Below are 24,822 nucleotides of genomic sequence, written 5' to 3'. Positions count from 1 at the left end.
GAGAGCAGTAGATGGGGCCAGAGTAAGTAAAAAACACTACAAAGAGCTAGGCACAGTGACATATGTCTATAGTCCCAGCTACTTCAGAGGCTGAGGCAGGAAGATAACTTGAGGCCAGGAGTTTGAGGCCATAGTGTGCTATGCTCAATTCTGTGAATAGCCACTGCACTCCAGCCTAGGAAACATAGCCATACCCTGTCTCAAAAAAACTTAAAAAACTAACAAAGATTTCTTACTGGGACTCAGCTTTTTTTTTTTTTCTCTTGATTAAACATTTTGCCCGGTTGCTGTAAACCCTTGATCTGTCTTCACAGTTCTGATAAAGTTGATTCTGACAGTTCTTTCCTGTTTAGTCACTTCTGTTGTGAAGGGATGAGCTTTTGGAGTTTGTTACTCAACCATTTTTGCTGACATCACTCATTAGTTGACTTTTTTTTTTTTTTTGAAGACAAAGTCTCCCTCTGTCACCCAGGCTGGAGTGCAGTGGCGAGATCTGGGCTTACTGCAACCTCCGCCTCTTTGGCTCAAGCACTTCTGCCTCAGCCTCCCAAGTAGCTGGGACTACAGGCGCCCATCACCATGCTCGGCTAATTTCTTGTATTTTAGTAGAGACAGGGTTTCTCCTTGTTGGCCAGGCTGGTCTCGAATTCCCAACCGTAGGTGATCCACCTGCCTCAGCCTCCCAAAGTGCTGGGATTACAGATGTGAGCCACTGTGCCCGACCAAGAATAACAATTTTTTTCTTCCTTTACAGTCCTTGTATCTTTTCATTATTTTCCTTTTCTATTTTGTCTGATATATCTTTCATGAATACAGAGGGACTATACAATGTTGAATGGAACTGGTGATAATAGGCATTCTTGTCTTGTTTCTGATTTAAAGAAACGTTTTTAATATTTCTCATATTAGAAATTATGTTTATGATAGGATCATAGTACTCATTGTTAATTAAGGAAGTTCTCATCTATTCCTAGTTTACTAAGAGTTGTGTGTGTTATTTTTAAATAGTAATGGATTTGAGTGTTTTAAGTACATAGATAAAAAATAAATAAAACAATTTCTACCACTATGAAAAAGCTTTTAGATGTGTTTTATCCTTTAACCTGCTGATGTGGTTAATTATATTAATGGATAGTCTAGTATAATTGAGTCTTGCAATCTTGAGATAAACCAGTTAAATCATAATGTTTTATCTATTTTACATATTAGTGAAGGTAGTTTGTAATATTTTATTTAGGGTTTTTGTATTTAACTGAGACTAGCCTGAAAGTTCTCATTTTTGTGTAACTTCCTGGCTCTATCAATCTATGTTAGCATTTTGAAAAAAAGCTGGAGGTGCTGGCTGGGCGCAGTGGCTCACACCTGTATTCCCAGCACTTTGGGAGGCCGAGGCAGGCGGATCACCTGAGGTCGGGAGTTCAAGACCAGCCTGACCAACATAGAGAAACCCCGTCTCTACTGAAAACACAAAATTAGCCAGGCGTGGTGGCACAGGCCTGTAATCCCAGCTACTCGGGAGGCTGAGGCAGGAGAATCACTTGAACCTGGGAGTCGGAGTTTGCGGTGAGCCAAGATTGCACCATTGCACTCCAGCCTGGGCAAGGAGAGTGAAACTCCGTCCCAAAAAAAAAAGAAAAAGAAAAAGAAAAAGAAAAAAAGCTGGAGGTATTCTTTCTTTTTCTTTTCTCTGGAAAATTATGCATATGATTGCAGTGAACAATTCCTTGAATATTCGGTAGAACTTTTCTGAAAAGTCACCTGAACTTGAAATTCCCTTGCTAGGGGGAGAAAAACTTAACCTTTATTGTTTTACCATTCTAGGACTACCCAGGCTTTCTGTTTCTTTTTAGTCAGTTTTAATAACTTGTGTTTTTGGCTGTGTGTGCTGGGCCTGTAATCCCAGCAGGAGGATTGCTTGAGCCCAGGAGTTCAAGACCAGCCTGGGGAACATAGTGAGACCCTGTTTCTTAAAAAAAAAAAAAAAATAGCTGGGCAGCTGGGCATGGTGGCACATACCTGTGGTCCCAGCTACATGGGAAGCTGAGGTGAGGGGGATCGCTTGAGCTTGGGAGCTCAAGGTTGCAGTAAGCAGTGATTACACCACTGCACTCCAGCCTGGGCAACAGAGTGAGACCCTGTCTCCAAAAATAAATTAATTAAATAACTTATATTTTCTAGCTAAATTTATAAATAAATGTATAAATTACATTTCATTTAAATTTTCAAATTTGTTGTTATAAAGTTATTCATATAATTAATCTTTTATCTTTTAAAATTTCTCTAGATCTGTAATTGTGCCTTCTTTTCTATTTCTAATACTCATTTCCTTTTTTTTCTTCCTTAATCTCACCTGGGGGTTGTGTTTTTTATTATGCTCTTTCTTCTACTTAAAAGAATATATGTGTGTATATATATATTTTTCTTTTTTTAAATACGGACAGAATCTTGCTATGTTGCCCAGGCTGGTCTTAAAACTTCTGGCCTCAAGCAATCCTCTCACATCAGCTTTCCAAATTGCTAGGATTACAGGCATGAACCACCATGGCTAGCATCTTCTACTTTTTTGAAGTTTATTCTGCTCTTTTTTTCTGTAACTTCTCCAGTTGTGTGGTTGACTCATTAATTTTGTGTCTTTCCTTTTTAATGTGAATGTTTATGCAAATATCCCTTTAAGTATCACTTTTTAGGCCAGGTGCGGTGGCTCACACCTGTATTCCCAACACTTTGGGAGGCTGAGGCAGGCAGATCATTTGAATCCAGGAGTTCGAGACCAGCCTGGACAGCATGGAGAACACGTCAGAAAGAAAGAGAGAGAGAGAGAAGGGGATGGGGTGGGAGGGAGGGAGGGAAGGAAGGGAAACAAGGGAAAGAAGGGAAGGAAAGGAAGGAAAGAAAAAGAGCCAGGCATGGTGGCGCTGCTGTAGTCCCAGCTACTCTGGAGTCTGAGACAGGAGAATCACTTGAACCCTGGAGGTAGAGGCTGCAGTGAGCCGTGATCACATCACTGCACTCCAGCCTGGGTAACAGAGCAAGATTCTGTCTTATAAAAAAAAACAAAAACAAAAAAAGCCGGGCGCAGTGGCTCACGCCTCTAATCCCAGCACTTTGGGAGGCTGAGGCGGGCGGATCACGAGGTCATGAGATCGAGACCGTCCTGGTTAACACAGTGAAACCCCGTCTCTACTAAAAATACAAAAAAATTAACCGGGCATGGTTGCAGGTGCCTGTAGTCCCAGCTACTTGGGAGGCTGAGGCAGGAGAATGGCCTGAACCTGGGAGGCGGAGCTTGCAGTGAGCCAAGATCGCGCCACTGCACTCCAGCCTGGGTGACAGAGCGAGACTCCATCTAAAAAAAAAAAAAAAATCACTTTTTATATATAATTTTTTTACTGTTATTCAGTTCTAAGTATTTCCATTATAATTTTTCTACCTATACATTTTTCCATGTTTACAATTTTTTCCAAAAAATTTATTGTTACTAATTTCAAAGTTAACTATATTATGGTCCGTACATTAGTAATTCTTTGAAATCTGTGGAGGTCTAGCTTTATGGCCTAGTTAATTTCTATAGATATTATATGTGAGCATGAAAAGAATGTGTTTTCACCAATTGTTGGATGTGGTGTTCCATATTAGTGCACTCAATCATTATTATGCTAGTTAAACTTCTGTGTCTTTGTCTCATTGTTCTATCAATTACTGAGAAAGGTGTTTTAATCTCTGAGAAAGATGGTGAATTTATCAGTTTGTCTATATATGGCCACTTAGTTTAAAAAATTTTTTTTCCACTTCCAATCATTTGCAATTACATTAAGTAAATTACATTTTTGGAGAATTTTCCAGTTCTTCTAACTCAACTGTTTGTTTTAAGTAAATCATAAGTATCACATTGCCACATTCTACTCTTGAATTGCATCATGGGAGTCTCAGTGAAATTTATAAGATTGCTTTTGTTGTTGTTAATACATAATAAAAATAAGAGCTGCCATTTATGAAGTACCCACTATGTGTCAAGCATTGTGCTAGGTGCTTTATTTATAATTAAAGCCCTCGTCTCTAACATGATTGGGACAGAAAGCTGGTTAGTTCATTGAAAAAATTGTTTAAAGAATTATTATGAAATGATACATACTTTAAACATTTTATTTGAACTTAAAATACATGTTTTTATGTGTATTTATTCAGCAATTTTTATGTATAATTTTGTTCAGTGCAGTTTAACTTTTTTCATGCATAAACCACATCTGTAATGTGTAGTCAAGAATTTCTAGTTTCTGTTGATATAAATTGGAAGTAGAACCCAAAGAAATATTCAAAGCAATATGAGTGCATAATCATAGGTCTTTATTATTTTCAACCAAATTTTATAGTTATGCTGCCTATTTAACAGCTGTTTAGCACTTCATGTTTAGTGAGACAAACTACATAATTATAGTAAAAATTATTATTGGCATAAACAGACTTGAGAATAAACCCATCTGACTCCTTATAAATATACAGTTCTAAACAGTGACAGCAAAAGGGTGCAGTTACACTGGAGAGCAGCCATCTAGCTGGGAGCATTTAGTGTGAGTCATTAATATCAGTCATTGTACAGAGGCAATGGAGAGAATCAATTGATCTGCTCTATCAGTTGAGTAGAGGTTATTTAAGAGCATCTGTATTAGTGGTCCTTACAACAACTTTGCAAGGAGGGGTATTTTCCTCATTTTGGAAAGACATGATTTGCCCAAGATCCCACTGCTAGCTGAGGGATCCCACTGCTAGCTAAGGCCTGGACTTCGCTATTACTGAGCCAGGACCAGGACCTGGGCCTCAGTTATTTCAACTGGTCATTCCAGAAAGCCATGAGACCTTTTATCATCTGCATGTGTTTTAATCTCAGATTTACTTCATTTATTGCCCATTATCATAAATTAGTATATAGGATTCTGCATTGGGAAATGTTTTTTTCTGGCCCCCCCTTAATTATATTTTTTCATGAGGGTTATCACTTACCATGCTTTCCACCCTCCCTTCCTGCTTTCTTCAGCTTTATCTGGATGCTCTCTCACCTTTGTCATCAGGTCACAGTTCACTTGGTCAGATTAGCTTGTATCTGAACAAACACTTTCTAATTCCTGAGAGGTACACTCCATTGCTCCCTAGGAGCTTGGATTCTAAGCCATCATCTAGAAAGCAAAATCTTACTCATCATAGATGTGTTACCATTTGTTCATTTCTTATTTTCTTCTTTCTTTTAAAAGCTACATCCTGTGCCTCTAACTCTTTTGATTTCCTCTCCATGACTAACTTTTATTTAGTGATTTTTTTTCTTCTAATGGTGCCATTCATTCCTAAATGAATCAGCACCAGTGAGATCACATTTAACGATCCTTGACACAGCTTTGATGAGATTCTCACACTTTCTAGATAGATGTTTCTAAAGAAAATGCATCTACTGATTAGCCACATTCAAGCAGAAGTTATCACCACCACCATCACTACCAAGTCTCTTATTTCCCAGGGGCTTCACAAGTCACTGTTATTGGTTTGTGTTTCCTTTCCAGAAGGCCATGTCCACTGTTTCTGAAATGAGGAGGGTAGCTATATAGAGTTCCAGTGGTGCAGAACTGGTACATGTCTCTGGCACTTCACTGTGGAGGCAGATTTTCATACCTCTTGGCATTGTGTTGTATTTTCAGTTGGAATTCTAATCCTTAGAGATTCCTTTGATTAACTCTTAGCAAACTGCCTTAATAAATTGCCTGATCTCCCAAACTCTGATAGTTTACTTTTTAAGCCACTTTATTCTTTCATGGTCCAGTGTTTACTTCTCTGCAGGCATAGTGGGTTGTTAGCATTAGCAGGTCCTTCCCTAGAAAGCAGACTTAGGAGAAAAAAAAAACAACGAAAAAAAGACATTAGCAGGGTCCTTATTATCCTTTTCTGAAGCAGCTGATTGTAATCTGCTTAGAAAACAAAGCAACTCTTGGGGAGTATTAGAGAAGCCCTCTTTTTTTTCACTTTCTGACCTCTTTTTTAATGACAGATTAGCCTATTCTGAGCTGGACTTTGAGGGAACTGATTTACCAACCCTCTCTCCAAACCCATATCTTGCAGACTTTTATGTTGCAGTAAGTAGCCACTTTATCCCTCTAATTAGGCCAATATCCTTGTACTCATACTTGATTCTTATCTTCTTCCTCATACCCTATATCTGATTTATTTTCAAATCTTGCTTATTTTTCCTTCAAAACAGTATCCAGAATGTGATCCCTTCTCACTGCCTCCACCCCATGAGTGAATTAACTCCAGGAGGAGTCACTTCTGCCCATCTGTTGATCTCAGCTGTGGGCCATCTAGTCTGGGTTTCCCATTGCTTATATGGAGGCTTGACATGAGGGCAGATTAGGGAGAGAGGATCCTGCTCCACAGTATCTCCTCTCACTTCCTCTTGTTGTTTCTTTTTTGATTTGATCCAGAGAAAGGAGAGGCAACAGAAGAAAAGTGTCAAGATACTATTAAGTTAGTGATAACAGGAGTCAGGGCCCAAGAACTGCTCTCATGAAAAGGACTCAACCCTTGCCAGCTGAGTATCTTCTGTTTATGCACATGTGAGGGTTTGAAAATGAGAGGAGGAAGAAAAAGAGAGAAGGAAATGTTTTGTACAATTTTCTCTTTAAACCGAGAGGCAGTGTTGCATAATGGTTAAAGGGTGTGGACTTCAGAGCGAATCAAACTAGGTCTGAACCTGCCACTAGCCATGTGACCCTGAGCACATTCTTCAACTTCTCTGTATATCAGTTGTCTTTGTAAGATGGGGTTAAAACTAGCCTTTGCCCTTACTTGATACAGTTTTGAAGATTAGGTGAATTGGTACATGTAAAGCAATTAAACAGTCCCAATACATAATAAGTGTAACATCTTTTTTTAAAAGCCAGTTTTCCAAGTGCAATTGTAGACCTTAGTCTTTCTGCTGGTATATGGAATTATAAACATTTTGGTGATGAAGTGTATTTCAGTAACTGCATTTCCCTAGATTAGGGCTCTCTTTCTTTGTACAGTGGAGAGCTGTTCTGAGGGACAGTGACTATACATTAAGTGCATTAAACTCCACAGAATCACCAGTGCTGCAGTGAGTCTCTTACGTCATTAGTATTTTACCATTTAATCGAATGAATAACGCAACAACAAACTCTATTTGTTCTTTTTCTCCTTGCCCTGCAACAGGATGGTTCACATTTGAGTAAAGACAGGGGAGTTTGTTTTCAGAATGACATACTAGTCTGCAGGATGAATTTCATAACTGACATTGCACCTTGGACTGCAACTAGGACTTTCACTGGAATCAGGTAGAACTGGCCATGAAGGAGAGTTACAACCACAGATAGCACTCTTTACTCAATATCCTTTTTATAGAGGCCCCATCACAACTGTTTCTAGGTACATTAGTGTTCCTTAGAGTATTTTCTAAACCAATATCTAGAAATGTGTAAACAAGGGCAGCAGCAATTAGTGACAAAGAACAAGATTTTCATGTGTCCTACCTATTGAAAATTGCCCAGCATATGGAATAAACCAGGCTAGCGGCTGGGGGTAGGTTTAATCTCATTTGTCCAATGCCCAGCCAGTCAACTGACTATTCTCTTTTCCGTATCATCTCTTTCTTCTTCCAGGTTTGTTTGCTTGCTTTTCTATTCCTCTGTCCTGGATTTTTCCCTCAGCGGTGTCAATTGTCCTTCCCCTACTACATTTTACTAAGTCTTCATTGTTACCTTGACCCTGACTCTGATTATCCAGGGTGAAAGACAGGATAACTAGATCTTTATATTCTAAATTAGAAAATTTCCTAAATCCTTGTTTCTCTCTTAGGATCAAATATTGTCTTCCGTTAAAGGGAGCTATGAACTTTCAGTCTGCTGGATGAAACACCATTGTTCTTTTGGGTGGGATAATTTTTCACTGGGCATTGCAGGATGGTTAGCTTCCCTGGCCTCAGGCCCAAATGCCTGATATTGGTAATGTGTGGTAACACATTACCAGTCATTCTGACCACCAAAAATGCCTTTACACATTTCCAAGTACCCCACAGAGTAGTAGTGTAGTCTCTGGTTAGAACCACTACAATCTGGGCAATTAGCAGCATGCCACTCAAATACTGGACTCAACAGCTCATTATCAACCATTCTTCATGTCTAGAGGAAACCTAGCTATTAAAGCCACTAAATTTGTCCCATTCTGAAACAGCCACTTCTTAATTTTCAAAATCTAAGATGTTAGGAGGTCCAAGATATTTACTGGTAGGTTTTATGTATATAGTCATGCACCACATAACAAAATTTCAGTCAACAACAGAACATATATATGACAGTGGTCCCATGAGATTATAATACCATATTTTTATGTACCTTTTCTAAGTTCAGATATGTTTGTATTTATTTATTTATTTATTTATTTATTTATTTATTTATTCAGATGGAGTCTTGCCCTGTGGGCCAGGCTGGAGTGCAATGGCACAATCTTGGCTCACTGCATCCTGTGCCTCCCGGGTTCAAGTGATTGTCCTGTCTCTGGCTCCAGAGTAGCTAGGATTATAGGAGTGAACCACCACGCCCAGCTAATTTTTTTGTATTTTTAGTAGAGACAGGGTTTCGCCACGTTGGCCAGGTTGGTCTCGAACTCCTGACCTCAGGTGATCCACCTACCTCAGCTTCCCAAAGTCGTGGGATTACAGGCGTGAGCCACCATGCCTGGCCTCTAGATATGTTTATATACACAAATACTTACTAATGTTTTATAATTGCCTACAGTATGCAGTGTAGTAACATGCTGTACAATTTTTCAGCCTAGGAGCAATAGGCTATATTATATAGCCTAGGTGTGGTGTAGACTACATCATGTAGATTTGTGTAAGTACACTCTATGATGTTAACACAGTGATGAAATTGCCTAATGACACATTTCTCAGAACATATCCTTGTTAATACATGCTTATATATGAAGTATTTTCTTTAAGGAAAATATTAGGTTTTTATAAAGTTATTTATGAAATGATTATATGCATATTAGCTTTAACTTTCTCAAAGTGTACTCATTTTTAATGTATAGGATTAAAATATCTCTTTTTAAAAGTGATTTTAAATATAGTACAAAGTATGGCCAGCACGGTGGCTCATGCCTGTAATCCCAGCACTTTGGGAGGCTGAGGCAGGCGGATCACCTGAGATCAGGAGTTCAGGACTAGCCTGGCCAACATGGTGAAACCCCGTCTCTACTAAAAATACAAAAAAATTAGACAAGCGTGGTGGTGGGCACCCATAATACCAGCTACTTGCGAGGATGAGGCAGGAGAATTGCTTGAACCCGGGAGGCAGAGGTTGCAGTGAACCAAGATCACACCACTGCACTCCAGCCTAGGCAATGAAGTGAGACTCCATCTCAAAACAAACAAACAAAAAGTACGTGCACACTTGAGAGTCTCTTGTACTAAAGGTTTTTAAACCTGCACATGAAGAGTATGATGTTATAGTTTGCTTATGTTATACATGAAATTAAGTCATACATTTTCTTAATTCTTTAATATTTCAGAGAAAGAGTTTTGAAGAAAACTGGGCATAGGCTCAGCAAAACCAAACAGAAGAGGAACAGAAAAAGAAACAAAAAGCAGAACAGTCAGAATAGAATCATGGAGGAAAACTCATTAGAATTCTTAAGTGATCTTACACCGGGAGATCAGGACCCATCTCAGAGTGAAGAGGAAGACATTGAAAAGACCAGAAGAGAATCAGAATATCCCTTCATTGATGGTCTACAAAATGAAGTCGGAGATTTTGTGACTGGATATAAAGAAAAAAGGTGGAAAAATAAAGATCCTAAAGACAGTTTCCAAAACGTTATGTCTATAGTTGAATTAGACAACACACCAAAGAATTACCTCTCTAAGGAAGGTGATAACTTGTTTGTAAGTTTGTTACTGAGGCCAAATGAAATCTCCGTTACTTGTCCAATACTGACTCAAAACCTTTCCTGTGTAACAACTGATGACTGCTCTGGCATGAAGGTAGAAAAGCATATTAGAAATAGGCATACCATAGCATTAGACACCCAGGACCTTTCTGCGGAAACTTCATGCTTATTTATGAAGAAGAGAGAAATAGTAGATAAAAGTCTCCCACATGAACCCATTCTGTGCCATCAACATGGAATCAGAATGTCAGATAAAGTTTTAAGAGAGGAACAAGTGTATACAACTAAAATCAATCACTGGGCTTTTTTCACAACCAATTTATCTGATGAAGATTTACAGCTGGGCTCTGACAGACAGCCCTATTTTGGTAGCTGGCCTGCAGGACCTCATAAGTTTATATGTGAACAGAGACCAAAGAAAGATAGAGCACGTAAGTTGGCTGGTCCTGACAGCAGGGGGCAATGGATTCAAATGATCTTCACTTCGGTGGCAGCATCAGAACCAGGAAACAATCCAGAAATACTGACAGACAAACTACTGATAGGAAATGAAGATTTTTCACCTCCACCTGAAACTATGGATTCATTCATAGAAACAAACCTCTTCAGAAGCTGCTTACCTCAACCGGATATACCAAAGAATGCCTTAGAATCAACAAAAAATAAGAAAAGGAGGAAGAAAAGGATTTTCAATTTGGTACCAAATTTTGACTTATTAGGACAGAGTCATATCGGTGTAAAAGAAAGGGAGAAATGTGACCTGTTAACAAAAAACCATGGACTAAAAATTACTTTGGGAGAAGAAAAAGATAGAATTTCAGAAAGGAACAGTGAAGAGGAGAATAAACAACAACTTATGACCTTTGATCATCATCCATTGTGGTTTTACCTTGATATTATCAAAGCCACCCCTTTAAATATTGATGGACAGCGTTATTCTCATTGCCTGTCATTTAACAGACTAAGGTGCTCTGCATCTTTATACAAAAATTATATTCCTTCTTTTGTGCTACATAATTTATCTAGTATTTGGAAGCCATCTTTTACAAACAAGAAACTGTTTTTGACTTTCGAATCTCAGACAAGTGTAGGTAATAAACTAAATGATGCAGGGTTTATTTCTCCAGAAATTTTACATAGTCATCCTGATACTTCGTGCTCTTTGGGAGTCACTTCTCATTTTCACTTTTTAAATGAAAGGTTTGATAGAAAGCTGAAAAGATGGGAAGAACCTAAGCAATTACCAGCTGAGGACAGCCAAGACTTAACAAGCACTGACTATAGTTCCCTTGAGCTACCATTATCACAAGGGTTTGCCTTTCAATTAGTAAAGCTTTTTGGATCTCCAGGCGTTCCAATGGGTAAGTTGTTTTCTTTTGCTAAAAGTAAAAGATCCAGTTTAACATATGTAAGTAATTTTGGAGGTGTTTCTACCTGGTGGTTAGTGATCTCATGCAGTTTATTAATCTCGTGATGCTTTTCAGCAGTGAGTGAGGATCCATAGCAAACGGTGCTTGATCTTCAAAGTCCCCACCCTTTGCTGTCGGTAGTCTTCATGTCTCTTTCAATGTCTTTGAGAACTTAGAATACTTGGGCTCTCAATTTCAATAGATACTGGGAAGAATGGAGGATGAAGCAGGCAAAAAGGGATTATGTAACCAGTAGAGATAGGCTGCTTTATTTATCGCTCTGTCTCCCAGGCTGTAGCGCAGTGGCGTGATCTCGGCTCACTGCAAGCTCCGCCTCCCGGGTTCACGCCATTCTCCTGCCTCAGCCTCCCAAGTAACTGGGACTACAGGCGCCCGCCACCACGCCCGGCTATTTATTTATTTATTTATTTATTTATTTTGTATTTTTAGTAGAGACGAGGTTTCACCATGTTAGTCAGGATGGTCTTGATCTCCTGACCTCGTGATATGCCCGCCTCGGCCTCCCAAAGTGCTGGGATTACAGGCGTGAGCCACCGCGCCCGGCCAAACCTTTCTACTTTCTTTTTTTATATTTATTTATTTATTTATTTATTTATTTATGTTTTTGAGATGGAGTTTTGCTCTTGTCGCCCAGGCTGGAGTGCAATGGTGTGATCTCCGCTCACTGCAACCTCCACTTCCCGGGTTCAAGCAATTCTCCTGCCTCAGCCTCCTGAGTAGCTGGGATTACAGGCGCCCGCCACCATACCCAGCTAATTTTTGTATTATTAGTAGAGACGGGGTTTCACCATGTTGGCCAGGTTGGTCTCCAACTCCTGACCTCAGGTGATCTACCCGCCTCAGCCTCCCAAAGTGCTGGGATTACAGGCCTGAACCACCAGGCCACCAGAAAAGAAACTCTACTTTCTACCTTTATTTTGTTTGACACGTGGTTCTTTCCTTTCTCATTCACTATTATAGCTCCCAAATACAACATTAGTAAATGGCAGATTGCAAAGATTACATGAAGGAAAGATATCTGAAATAGTTGAATTTACTTTTTAAAGGCAGTCTGAAAAGGATACTGAAGGGATGAGGTGGAAGCCTGACTAGTTGACTTAAAAGCTTCCTTCAGGCTCTTAAGGTTGTTATTTTGGGGCTGGATGTGGTGGCTCACACCTGTAATCCTAGCACTTTGGGATGCTGAGGTGGGATGATTGCTTGAGGTCAGGAGTTTGAGACCTGCCTGGCTAACATGACGAAAGCATGCCTCTACTAAAAATACAAAAATTAGCTGGGCGTGGTGGCGTGTGCCTGTAATCCCAGCTACTTAGGAGGCTGAGGCAGGAGAACCACTTGAACCTGCCTGGGAGGCAGAGGTCGCAGTGAGCCAAGATCACACCACTGCACTCCAGCCTGGGTGACCGAGCGAGACTCCCTGTCAAAAAAAAAAAAAAGATTGTTATTTTTGGAAATGAAAAGATCTACATGTGAATAAAACGAGCAAAAATATGATTTTTTAATATTCCAACTAAATTTCTTTTTGGGCCGGCCACAGTGGCTCATGCCTGTAATCCCAGCACTTTGGGAGGCTGAGGCAGGTGGATCACCTGAGGTGAGGAGTTCGAGACCAGCCTGGCCAACATGGTGAAACCCTATCTCTACTAAAAATACAAAAATTAGCCAGGAATTGTGGCACATGCCTGTAAACCTAGTTAGGAGGCTGAGGCAGGATAATTGCTTGAACCTGGGAGGCGGAGGTTGCAGTGAACTGAGATTGCACCACTGCACTCCAGCCTGGGTGATAGAGTAAGACTCTTTCAAAAAAAAAAATTTGTCTTAAATCATAAGCATATATAAGATAATGTCTTTATGATATTTATCCCAGCTTTTCCTTATCTGTAACTCAATAGCTGATATTTTCTAGTGCTGTTCCTTGGGGACAGAAGCTATAAGACTCAAGAGGCCAAAGCTCCAATTTTTGCAGTTCTCCTGTATCTTCTGTTGTTCTATACCTCTCAGCGTTCCTTGGGGACCCATTTCGTCTCAACGCTTGTCATCCTGAGTTTTTTAACTTGGCTCCTAAGCTTCTGATGTTCCAGATAAATTTGGTCCCACAGGTGAGACCAAAGATTGACTAAGTCCTAGGGCCAAGGAGTCATAATTATCAACCTGCTTTTGGGGCTCTGGCATCATATTTATCATATTTGTAAACTTTGTGAATAATTACATCTTGACTATTTGTTGTAATTTTTCTTTTTCTTTTTCTTTTTTTTTTTTTTTTTTGAGACGGAGTCTCGCTCTGCCACCCAGGCTAGAGTGCAGTGGTGAGATCTTGGCTCACTGCAACCTCTGCCTCCCGGGTTCAAGCAATTCTCCTGCCTCAGCCTCCCAAGTAGGTGGGATTACAGGTGCCCGCCACTGCGCCTGGCTAATTTTTTTTTTTTTTTGTATTCTTAATAGAGATGGGGTTTCACCATCCTGGCCGAGCTGGTCTCCAACTCCTGACCTTCATGATCCACCCACCTCGGCCTCCCAAAGTGCTGGGATTACAGGCGTGAGCCACCACGCCCAGCCTATTTGTTGTAATTTTTCTACCCACCTACTAACACCAAAGAAACATACCAATTTTTTTTCAAAGTAAATGCATTTGCTTTCGGGAGCTTTAAGTGATAACTGAAGACATTTTAGTTCTGAGATCGTAGTCCAAGGTCCATATTCTGAAATTGTATGTAAAATTTTGGGGGTTATTTTGTGCCATTTTTTGGGGGGGAAGTCCATAGATTTAATCAGCTCCTCAGAGGGGTCTATGATGCAAAAAGATTAGCAATCACTGCCTTAGAGGGGCACCAGAATGCATCAAGACACTATTGTGAAAAGTTTCTATGCCTCCGCTTACCTTGAGTGCATGATGTCATCATAATCAACAATGATCAAGCATCCGTTAATTAAACTTCAGAAAGCTTTTTAAAGGAAATAGACCTCATTCATCAAATAGCTTACCTTCTAAATTGGGAGACAAGACTAACATAAAATAAAATTAATGCATATAGAAAATATAAATGATAAGCTTATGAATATTTTATGAGTGACATTAATAGTGCTAAAAGGATTGTAGAAGAGAATTTGAGGTTATAGTTTTCTCTGGAATGCCTTCCATGTGGAAGTGCATTATAAGCCCTGTTTGTACAAGGGAAAAAGAATGTAGCTTGAAAGAAAAGCAGAGGGAAAGAATTTCATATTTGGAAATGGCATGTACTTGAAAGAGATAAAGAGAAAACCATAAGTAGAGGCTATGAAGCGATTTGTTTGGCTAGATTGGATGAGCCAAGCTCATGGTCAGTGGCCTTGCAAATAAGGCAAGAACTCAAATGAATCCTAGTATTGGAGTCTGGATAGTGTTTACTAATTGAGATCTGAGACAAACTCCAGCTTTAGACATCACCAAAATATCTTTAAAACCAGACTTTTAATGGTATGGCGAATTAGAGATCAGGTTTGCATGTCTTCACAGTTAGGGTAAAAATCTGTGTGACATTAGAGATGAGATTAGGTCTTTCTTTTTTTCACAGAATCCTTGTTGCCTGATGACTATGTGGTTCCCCTTGACTGGAAGACACTAAAGATGATCTACTTGCAATGGAAGATGTCAGTGGAGGTATATGTGTGTGTGTGTGTGTGTGTGTGTGTGTGTGTGTGTGTGTGTGTGTGTATTTTTGTTGTTGTTGTTGTTGTTGTTTGAGACGGAGTTTCATTCTTGTTGCCCAGGCTGGAGTGCAACGGTGTGATCTTGGCTCACCACAACCTCCACCTCCTGGGTTCAAGTAATTCTCCTGCCTCAGCCTCCCTAGTAGCTGGGATTACAGGCATGTGCCACCACACCCAGCTAAGTTTTTGTATTTTTAGTAGACATGGGGTTTCTCCATGTTGGTCAGGCTGGTCTCGAACTCCTGACCTCAGGTGATTTGCCTGGCTTGGCTTCCCAAAGTACTGGGATTACAGGCATGAGCCACCACACCTGGCCAGTGGAGGTATATTTTTATGGCTTTCAAATAGAAACCACTGTTCTATTCTCTACTTCTATGAGATTAACTTTTTAGATTTCATATATGAGTGAAATCATGCAGTATATATTTTTCTGTGTCTGTCTTATTTCAATTAACATAATTTCTTCCAGGTTCATCCACGTTGTTGCAAATGACAGGATTTCATTCTTTTTTATGGCTGAATATTATTCCATTGTACAAGCTATGGTGTTCATTGCACAGCAGGGTGATTATAGTTAACTATAGTTAACAATAATGCATTATATATTTCAAAATAGCTAGAGGAGAGGATTTTAAATGTTCTGACTACAAAGAAATAATAAATGTTTGAAGTCATATGTATGCTGATTACCATGATTTGATCATTACACAATGTACACACGTATCAAAATACATTGTGCTCATAAATCTGTACAATTATTATGTCAATAAAATTTTTTAAATTATGGAATAAAAAATAAAATTTATCAAACTTGAGAGAAGTGCTACATACCTTAAATTAGAAAAAGGATATATATGGATGGGGATGAGTGGATAATATAGGCATGTTTTCTTTCAATTAGTCCCAAAGAGAAGGTTACATTTAATTCCCTAACTTTGTGGAGGAATATACAGGTATAAGGACTCACTGGGGATGACTAAGGCTCCCACTGTAGGTGAGTCCTTTATTCTTCATTACATCTTTTCTCCTGTCCAGCCCTCAGTCTTACCCATTATGATAGAGTAACAGCTACAAATTAGATTTGTAGTTACTTGACTTGGAAGCACCTTCCTGTTGTTGTGATCTGTGGTCCACAGTGACAGACGTAACTATTCTGAGGGCTGTTCATTTTCCAGGTAGCTGGAGGAGGACTGGCTTGGAAGGTTAGAAGGATGATAGAAAATCTGGAAAAGCCAGTACTTCACCTAACCTAGTGGGGGTGGCTGGGGTTCTGTTCACATTAGTTGGTTATTATTTAAATGTGTCCAGAGGCAATGCTAATGGGTACATTTTGAAATGAATAGTAAAATCAAAATTTAGTGAATCATTCTAGAACTAATAGTTCAGGACAGTAGGTATTTCTTAACTGTTCTCATAAACACCTCTATGGGCAAAGTAGACTCATTTTGTCTGTCCATTTAATAAAACCAAATACATTTTTCCTCAACTTCTTGTTTCTCCTTATTCCCCATGGAGACATTATTGCCACTTAAAACACACATACACACACACAGAGCAATATCTTAAATGTTTAAATTGACATTTGTGGCCAGGCGTGGTGGCTCATGCCTATAATCCCAGCATTTTGGGAGGCCAAGTTGGGTGGATCACTTGAGGTCAGGAGTTCGAGACCAGCCTGGCCAACATAGTGAAACCCTGTCTCTACTAAAAACACAAAAAAATTAGCCGTGTGTGGTGGCACTTGCCTGTGATCACAGCTACTTGGGAGGCTGAGGCAGGAGAATCACTTGAGCCCAGGAGGCGAAGGTTGCAGTGAGCCAACATTGTGCCACTGCACTCCATCCTGGGCAACAGAGCAAAACTCTGTCTCTAAATAAATAAATAAACAAATAAATAGATATTAGATATTTATAGGTGTTTTCTTTCTTTCTTCCTTTCTTTTTTTTTTGACAGTCACACTCTCTCAGCCAGGCTGGAGTGCAGTGGCGTGATCTCAGCTCGCTACAACTTCTGACTCCCAGGTTCAGGTGATTCTCCTGCCTCAACCTCCCAAGTAGCTGGGACTACAGGCATGCACCACCACACCCAGCTAATTTTTGTATTTTTAGTAGAGACAGGGTTTTGCCATGTTGGCCACGCTGTTCTCAAACTCCTGACCTCAGGTGATCCACCCACCTCGGCCTCCCAAAGTGCTGGGATTACAGGCGTGAGCCACTGTTATATTTCTTTTGTCATTTTAGGAGTGTCCCTACATGAGTAAAATGACAGTGCAAACTTAACTCCAATGCCAAATATTAATATTTTATGTATTTTAATTATAATTTCTAGAAAAGACAGAAGAAGATTGGTTGAAAAATGAAAATTCCTTGAACTGTAAGTATGACTTATTGTAGAGACCTCTGTTTGATCATAAAATAGTTAATCTTGACATTATTTGTTTGTAATAGCTCATATTATTATAGCACGACTGGAGAGTAAAATATAAAAAATGAAGTTTGTTACCATAGCAACCTTGTGTGCTATTATACATGTGATGTTTTTATTTCCGTTAAGTGTAGATCTTTTTTGAAATACAGCAAAGCTTAGATTGTTGCTCCCAAATTTATTTTCCCACTTTATTGGTTAGAACATATTTTATAACATTCTATCAACACACAATTTATGAGACATTTCCCCCCTTGGGTTGGTATGTGATGAGGGCTGGGAATTAGGGGTGTAGGTTCTACTTAAATATTAGATTCTCTAGGAAAAGAGGTAAAACATAGACAAACTCATGTTACATTTTAAACTTATCAAGCTGACATTAAAATAAACACATTGCATTTTTTTCAAATGCCTAAATTATGAAATAAACACAGCTGCTACGATTTCAGTGCATATATGTCTGCATTTGATAAGAATTGAATGCACTATGCATTTACCATACGTTTTTTCATTTTAACTTATTTCTAAGAATATTCTAGTTTCCATTTCTCAACTAGAAAGACATGTATACCCTGTAAAAATGTTTTTTGTTTGTTTTAATCCTGCTTCCCCTGAAAGAAGAGGAAGAACTGAAGATTTGGGAGAAGAGTTTAGAGATTTGCAGGGGCCACTAGAAAAATGTGGGATAAATATGGTACAGGAGGAGATGAGAGACAATGAGGAATTCCAGAGGAAGGAAGTGAAGACATTCATTCAATTATTCAGCAAATGTGGCCGGGTGTGGTGGCTCACGCCTATACTCCCAGCACTTTGGGAGGCCGAGGCAGGCAGTTCACCTGAAGTCAGGAGTTCGAGACCAGCCTAGCCAACATGGCAAAACCCCTTTTCTACTAAAAATACAAAAATTAGCCAGGTGTGGTGACAGGTGCCTGTAATCCCAGCTACTTGGGAGGCTGAGGCAAGAGAAATGCTTGAACCTGGGAGGCAGAGGTTGTGGTAAGCTGAGATCGCCCCACTGCACTCCAGCCTGGGTGACAGAGCGAGACCCCACCTCAAAAAAAAATTATTCAGCAAATGTTTATTGAGGTGCTCATGTCAGACACTGAAGATATAGCAGTAAAAACACCCCTGCCCTCATGGAATTTATGTTGTAGGGATTTGATTTAACGCCATAGCATGTTGGGCAAGGACTTGGCTGAGTGAGCCTCTAGCCTACCTCTGACTGAAGTTAGATTATAGTGAGTGAAGTTCCCCTAGATGGCCCCAACATGAGGAGACACCAGTACAAGCAGCATGCAGCAAGCATGGATATATTTTCCTGTGGCCAATTTCAGGAGTCTTTTCTGTCTGCTAAAATTGGTAGATTTGTGTCAAGGACATTTTGCAACCATAATTTTGATTTTCATGATGATCTCCCACATGTATCCTAAACTGTCGGGTCTTCTCACAGAGCATTCTGCCCTTAATTATTATTTTTTTCTTTTTAGGGAATTTTATGAGTGCTATAGCTATGTGCAGATTTTTTTACTATTTTATTGAGAAAGGGCATCCTGTTTTATGTTTGGCATTAAGTACTGACCAGTCTGTCTCAAGGGGTAAACAGAAATTTAGAAAGAGGGAAATAGCAGGAGAATCTGGTTGGCTCTGGGAGCCACAAGTCGGTGCCCATTTACAAATATTCTCCCTGCTGGTTGCCAGGGTGTTTAATGTCATGGCACTCCTTTACGGCAGTGGGGCAGGGTGCTAGGAAGAGGATGGGTCCCCATCTTAAGGCTCCTCCTGACTAGCTGTGTGTGACCCTAAACAGAGGACCCTTCTCAGAGTCTCAGTTTCTTAATTTGTAAAATTTTTCTCTTTTAAATGAGGATTAAATGAAATAACTTTGCAAAGTTATTAAATGATAAAACTGGCCGGGCACGGTGGCTCATGCCTGTAATCCTAGCACTTTGGGAGGCTGAGGCTGGCAGATTGCCTGAGCTCAGGAGTTCAAGACCAGCCTGGGCAACACGGTGAAACCCTGTCTCTACTAAAATACAAAAAAAAAAAAAAAAAAAAAAAAAAGGAAATTAGCTGAATGTGGTGGCACACACCTGTAATCCAAGCTACTTGGGAGGCTGAGGCAGGAGAATTGTTTGAACCCGGGAGGCAGAGGTTGCAGTGAGCTGAGATCGCACCACTGCACTCCAGCCTGGACGACAGAGCAAGACTCCATCTCTACAAACAAAACAAAACACAAAAAACTGTGCAAAGTATGGAGCCTAGTGCCTGAAAAATAATAGATTCATAATAAAAGTGAATTCCCTTCCCCTAAATACTGCCTTGGATTAAAGCATTGCCTTTCTTTTTTTCTTTTCTTTTCTTTTTTTTTTTTTTTTTTGAGACACGGTCTTGCTCTTGTTGCCCAGGCTGGAGTGCAGTGGTGCGATCTCAGCTCACTGCAGTCTCTGCCTTCCTGGGTTCAAGCGATTCTCCACCTCAGCCTCCCAAGTAGCTGGGATTACAGGCGCCCGCCACCATGCCCAGCTAATTTTTTTTTTTTGTATTTTTAGTAGAGACGGGGTTTCACCATGTTGGCTAGGCTGGTCTGAAACTCCTAACCTCGTGATTCACCTGCCTTGGCCTCCCAAAGCGCTGGGATTACAGGCATGAGCCACCGTGCCCAGCCTTTTTTATTATTATTATTATTTTGAGATGGAATCTTGCTCTGTCGCCCAGGCTGGAGTACAGTGGCTCACTGCAACCTCCACCTCCCAGGTTCAAGTGATTCTCCTACCTCAGCCTCCTGAATAGCTGGGATTACAGCCCGCCACAACACCCAGCTAATTTTTGTATTTTTATTATTTTAGAGACGGGGTTTTGCCATGTTGGCCAGGCTGGTCTTGAACTCCTGACCTCAGGTGATCTGCCCACCTCGGCCTCCCAAAATGCTGGGATTACAGGCGTGAGCCATTGTGCCCGGCCAAAACATTGCCTTTGAAATGCTCTCTGGCAAAATAGAAATTGTGTTCTTTAGGAGAGGAACATATTGGCCCAGTAAACATGTTAACACATTTGCATGAATTAGTGCATTTATTTTTAATTTTTTGTAATGTACATAGCTGGATCCTCAGGGAATGGGATCTAGAACAAGTTTCAGCTGAAGGACAAGGAGTTGGGAAATGTCAGGGAACAGGCTCTTGAATGAGGCAGGACTAAGCAGTGTGGACTGTGGGGACAGCTGTGAAGTCCTGGATGCCAGGGGAGTGGCATAACTCAGGAAGTAAAGGCTGGGAACCTGAAAACAGACTGTTCATGTCACATGTTTTCTGGTCTTGTCTGGGCTTGTGTTTGCTTGTAGTTGAGTTCTGCTGTCTTCATGGTACTGCTGAAGATCATGATCACGGAGAAAAGTCAGAGTGCTCAGTGCCAACCCAAGGGATTCTTTCCAGAGACGTACCCGTTGGATACCAAAATTAGTTTGGATAATCTGTTCAACCATTCTTGATAAGTTATCTGAATAATAAAAAAAACTCAACAGAGGAGGTAACAATTTGAACATTTTATTGTCTAATTTGAAGATGTATGCCATACTTTGTTTGATAGAAGAAAGTAAGGCACAGAAAACTTGAGTACCTTATTTTTAAAACTGCATTAGGATTAAAAGGTTAGCCCCTATATCCAAGTATTGGTCTGAGATCCCATTTCTAGAATTCTGAAATCCAAAAAGCTCTGAAAATCAATAGTTATTTTTCCAAATGTATTCATTGTGGTAAAATACACCAATATAAAATTTACCATCTTAACCACTTTTAAGTGTGTTATAAATACATTCATGCTACCATCACTAGCATCCATCTCTGGAACTCTTTTCATCTTGCAAAACTGCAATTCTATACCCATTAAACAATGACCCATTCCCCTTTCCCCCTTCCCCCTTCCCCTCAGCCCCTGGCAACCACTGTTTCTGTTTTTTAAATAAGTTTGACATTAAAACTAAGTTTGCAGCCAAACCTGACCCAAATACAAGCTGGGCACCGTGGCTCATGCCTGTAATCCCAGCGCTTTGGGAGGCTGAGGCAGGAGGATCACTTGAGCCCAGGAGTTTGAGACCAGTCTGGGCAGCATGGTGAAACCCCATCTTTACAAAAAATACAAAAATTAGCCAGGTGTGGTGGCACGCGCCTGTAGTCCCAGCTACTCAGGAAGCTGAGGCGGGGATGATCGCTTGAGCATGGGAGGCAGAGATTGCAGTGAGCCAAGAAAAAAAAAATACCTGACCCCAAAAGGTAGGCAATTAATTTTACTCCTTATTTATCCCACTTGGAATGTATAAAGTATATTCATATATTTCATTGCAAACATATTAATGTGTTTAACTACAGAGGTCTGCGCCACACCCCACTGGGAATATAGGATAATATACAGTACTATTACCTTTAAACAACAAACACTTTCTGAATTCTGAAGTATATCTGACCTCTACAATTTTGGTTAGGGATTGTGGGACTTGTACTATACTAGAAGTTACTAATATTATTTTTTATTCTGTTTTAGTTTAGTTGTACTTAATAAGCTTAAAATATGAAAATTCATATTTACAAAATATAAATTAAGGAGTGACTACGCACTATTCAACATGTAGACATCAACTTAATCCCCATTTGCAGAAAGAGAGCCCCAGGTCTTATCTTACCCTACTTCTCCCAGATCTTCTGTCTAATCTTCTCGAAGGATCAAACCTCTAGGCCTGGGGACGGGCAGGCAGCTGCTTAGGGTATGGACATTTGTTTGTTAAACAGACTTGCAACTGCACTTCTGGTGTAGAGCCCCACCTCCAAATCTTCCAGTTTCTGAGATTTAGGGTTTATGCTGGGTAATTTGTGTTGTTTCTTGGCTGTCTATAAATCAGAGGATTTTTTTTTTTTTGGCCGAATCAATTAACACTTGGCCTTTTGCTCTCCAGTTTCCAAAAGCTCTTCCTTCACACCTTCTTACTTTTCCACATCTTGTTAAACAGTGATAGTTAGAGAAAAATTTCAATGTTTCTTCATTCGCCAAAAATGGTGTTTATAAGATTATTTTCTTTATGTCCCTGACAGTAATGGTTTCTAGTGCAGCAAAGTGAGATCGTGCTGGCTGTTTATGTTACTCCCTTACATTATCACTATCTTGTTCAGCCTTATTTTTATTTATTTATTTATTTGTTTGTTTGTTTGTTTATTTTTGAGATGGAGTTTCGCTCTTGTTACCCAGGCTGTAGTGCAATAGCGCGATCTCGGTTCACCACAACCTCTGCCTCCCGAGTTCAAGCAATTCTCCTGCCTCAGCCTTCTGAGTAGCTGGGATTACAGGCATATGCCACCACGCCTGGCTAATTTTGTATTTTTAGTAGAGACAGGGTTTCTCCATGTTGGTCAGGCTGGTCTCGAACTCCCGACCTCAGGTGATCTGCCTGCCTCGGCCTCCCGAAGTGCTGGGATTACAGGCGTGAGCCACCGCACCCGGCCTGTTCAGTCTTCATTTTTAGTAAATCCCAAACTCAGGATTATCTTTTAAGAAAATAGTTTAGGTTCATATACAATTATCAAGCACCTTCTGAATATCAGGCTGATATTGTGTTACAGCCTGGGCTGACAAAGATAAATAAGACACTCTCCATGCCCTCTCACTTCCTCTAGTGAGAGGAAACAGATACCCAAACAGTTTACTTTAAACTGTGGTTTTGAGGAATACATTGGGAAAAATAGAACTTGTTGACTAGTTAAATGTCAACTAAAGAAAAGTGAAAGGACAGTGTGTAAGATCGTCTCCAGGTGCTGCTGACCATGTGATCCTCCTTGAAACTCCCTCCCTGGGCTTCCCTGCATCTTTCAGTGTTCTGTTTAATTGTTGGTCATTCAATCGTCCTCTCCTTTGCTAGATCCACTTGAGGCACAGTCCTTAAATGCTGGTGTCCTCAGGACCCCTTCCTCAGCTGTCTTCTCTCTTCTCTATCTCCTTGTAGGGGAAAGGATTTCCAAAGCTCTGAGCTCAGCCACCTCTCCTAAGGAACACACTCACGTTTCCTGGCATCTGTTAGATAGCCCTACTTGCCACAAGCCCTGTGCTGAAACCCCTACCCACAAAGCTGCGTTGTCTTCCTGCAGCTGCTGCCTGGGACCTCTTGACAGAGGGAAATGGAAGTGGACGGATGCTTATGCAGCCCTGTCCAGTAGGAATATAATGCCAGCTACGTATGTAACTTAAACTCTCTAGGAGCCACAATGGAAGATAAAAATAAATGAAATTAATTCTAATAATATATTAACCCAATATACCCAGCACACCATTTCAACATATAACCAATATAAAAAAATTTTTAATATCTTTTTTCATACTGAATCTTCAAAATTCACTGTGTATTTTTAAAATTTTACTTTATGTTTTTTAGGAGACAGGGTCTTGCTCTGTTGTCCAGGCTCGAGTACAGTGGTACCATCATAGCTCACTGCAGTCTTGAACTTGCTGGCTCAAGTGATCCTCCCACTTCAGCCCCCCAAGGAGCTAGGACTACAGGCACACACCACCACAACCTGGCTAATTTTTGAATTTTTGGTAGATACAGGGTCTCACTATGTTGCCCAGGCTGGTCTCAAACTCCTAGCCTCAAGTGATCCTCCTGCCTTGGCCTCCCAAAGTGCTGGGACTACAGGCGTGAGCCACTGCACCGGGCCCGGGCACAGCGTGTTTGCAGTAGCCACATTCCAAGTGCTCACTAGCCACATGTGACCAGTGGCCCCCGTATTAGCCAGTGCAGGTTAAAATGAAAAAGGTAGCATGTGAAGCTGGGCAAATTATGATAGGATACAGAGATTGTGTCACTATTTTTACGATTTATGTATATTTTCTGTTCCTTATGGGTTCCCTCCTAATATTTAGAGGTCTTTGAAATTCCATTGTTTCTTAGCAGTGCTGAGAAGAATGAGGAAAGTATTCTTCCTCCACGCTGGGAATGGATTTTCAAGGGAGAGCAGCTCATCTCCCACTCCGCCCTATCCCATCCCTAGAGGGAAATCCCAAGGGGAAGGGGAAGTTCTCAGCACAGAGCCCCTCCCCACTTGGATTAGTCCCTTCCTAAAAGCTAACTGTGAAATCTCTGGATTTTGTTTTAGAAGGAAATCACTTTTTTCATAGTTTCTTTTCACAATTTTAGTACCTTAGCTGCCAGAAATAGAATTTATTACTTTACAATAATTATTATAGCCAAAGCCACCATATATTCTGCATTTCCCAGGATGGTGTCAATTTTGAATGTTGTTTCTTTCAGGCAGGCATGGTGAATTTTGGTTCAGAAAACAGGATCACTCTCTCACGC

General features: G+C 40.3%; 1 protein-coding gene across 21 annotated transcripts in view; it reads left to right on the top strand.

Moving 5' to 3' along the window:
* Nucleotides 1–21,024, top strand: part of N4BP2L2 (NEDD4 binding protein 2 like 2) — a 107,564-nt gene extending 86,540 nt beyond the window's left edge. For 13 of the 21 annotated variants that reach the window (XR_010150636.1, XR_010150637.1, XM_016925140.4 and 10 more), the window contains 4 exons: nt 9,571–11,309; nt 14,930–15,015; nt 17,394–17,438; nt 20,827–21,024. Coding sequence is in view for 17 of the 21 variants with exons in the window: in XM_016925140.4 (XP_016780629.1) it covers nt 9,571–11,309; nt 14,930–15,015; nt 17,394–17,417 (1,849 nt within the window). In the remaining 4 variants the exon portion in view is untranslated. Of the gene's footprint in view, nt 1–9,570; nt 11,310–14,929; nt 15,016–17,018; nt 17,162–17,393; nt 17,439–20,826 lie in introns of those variants that run through there. The other 8 variants (XM_063792442.1, XM_054664869.2, XM_054664866.2 and 5 more) reach the window with 5 other exon arrangements.
* Nucleotides 21,025–24,822: the final 3,798 nt, after the last annotated feature.

Source organism: Pan troglodytes, chromosome 14 (genome assembly GCF_028858775.2).
Source record: "Pan troglodytes isolate AG18354 chromosome 14, NHGRI_mPanTro3-v2.0_pri, whole genome shotgun sequence".
In the NCBI taxonomy this organism is placed as follows: Eukaryota; Metazoa; Chordata; class Mammalia; order Primates; family Hominidae; genus Pan; species Pan troglodytes.
This window is presented reverse-complemented; position numbering and strand designations above follow the sequence as displayed.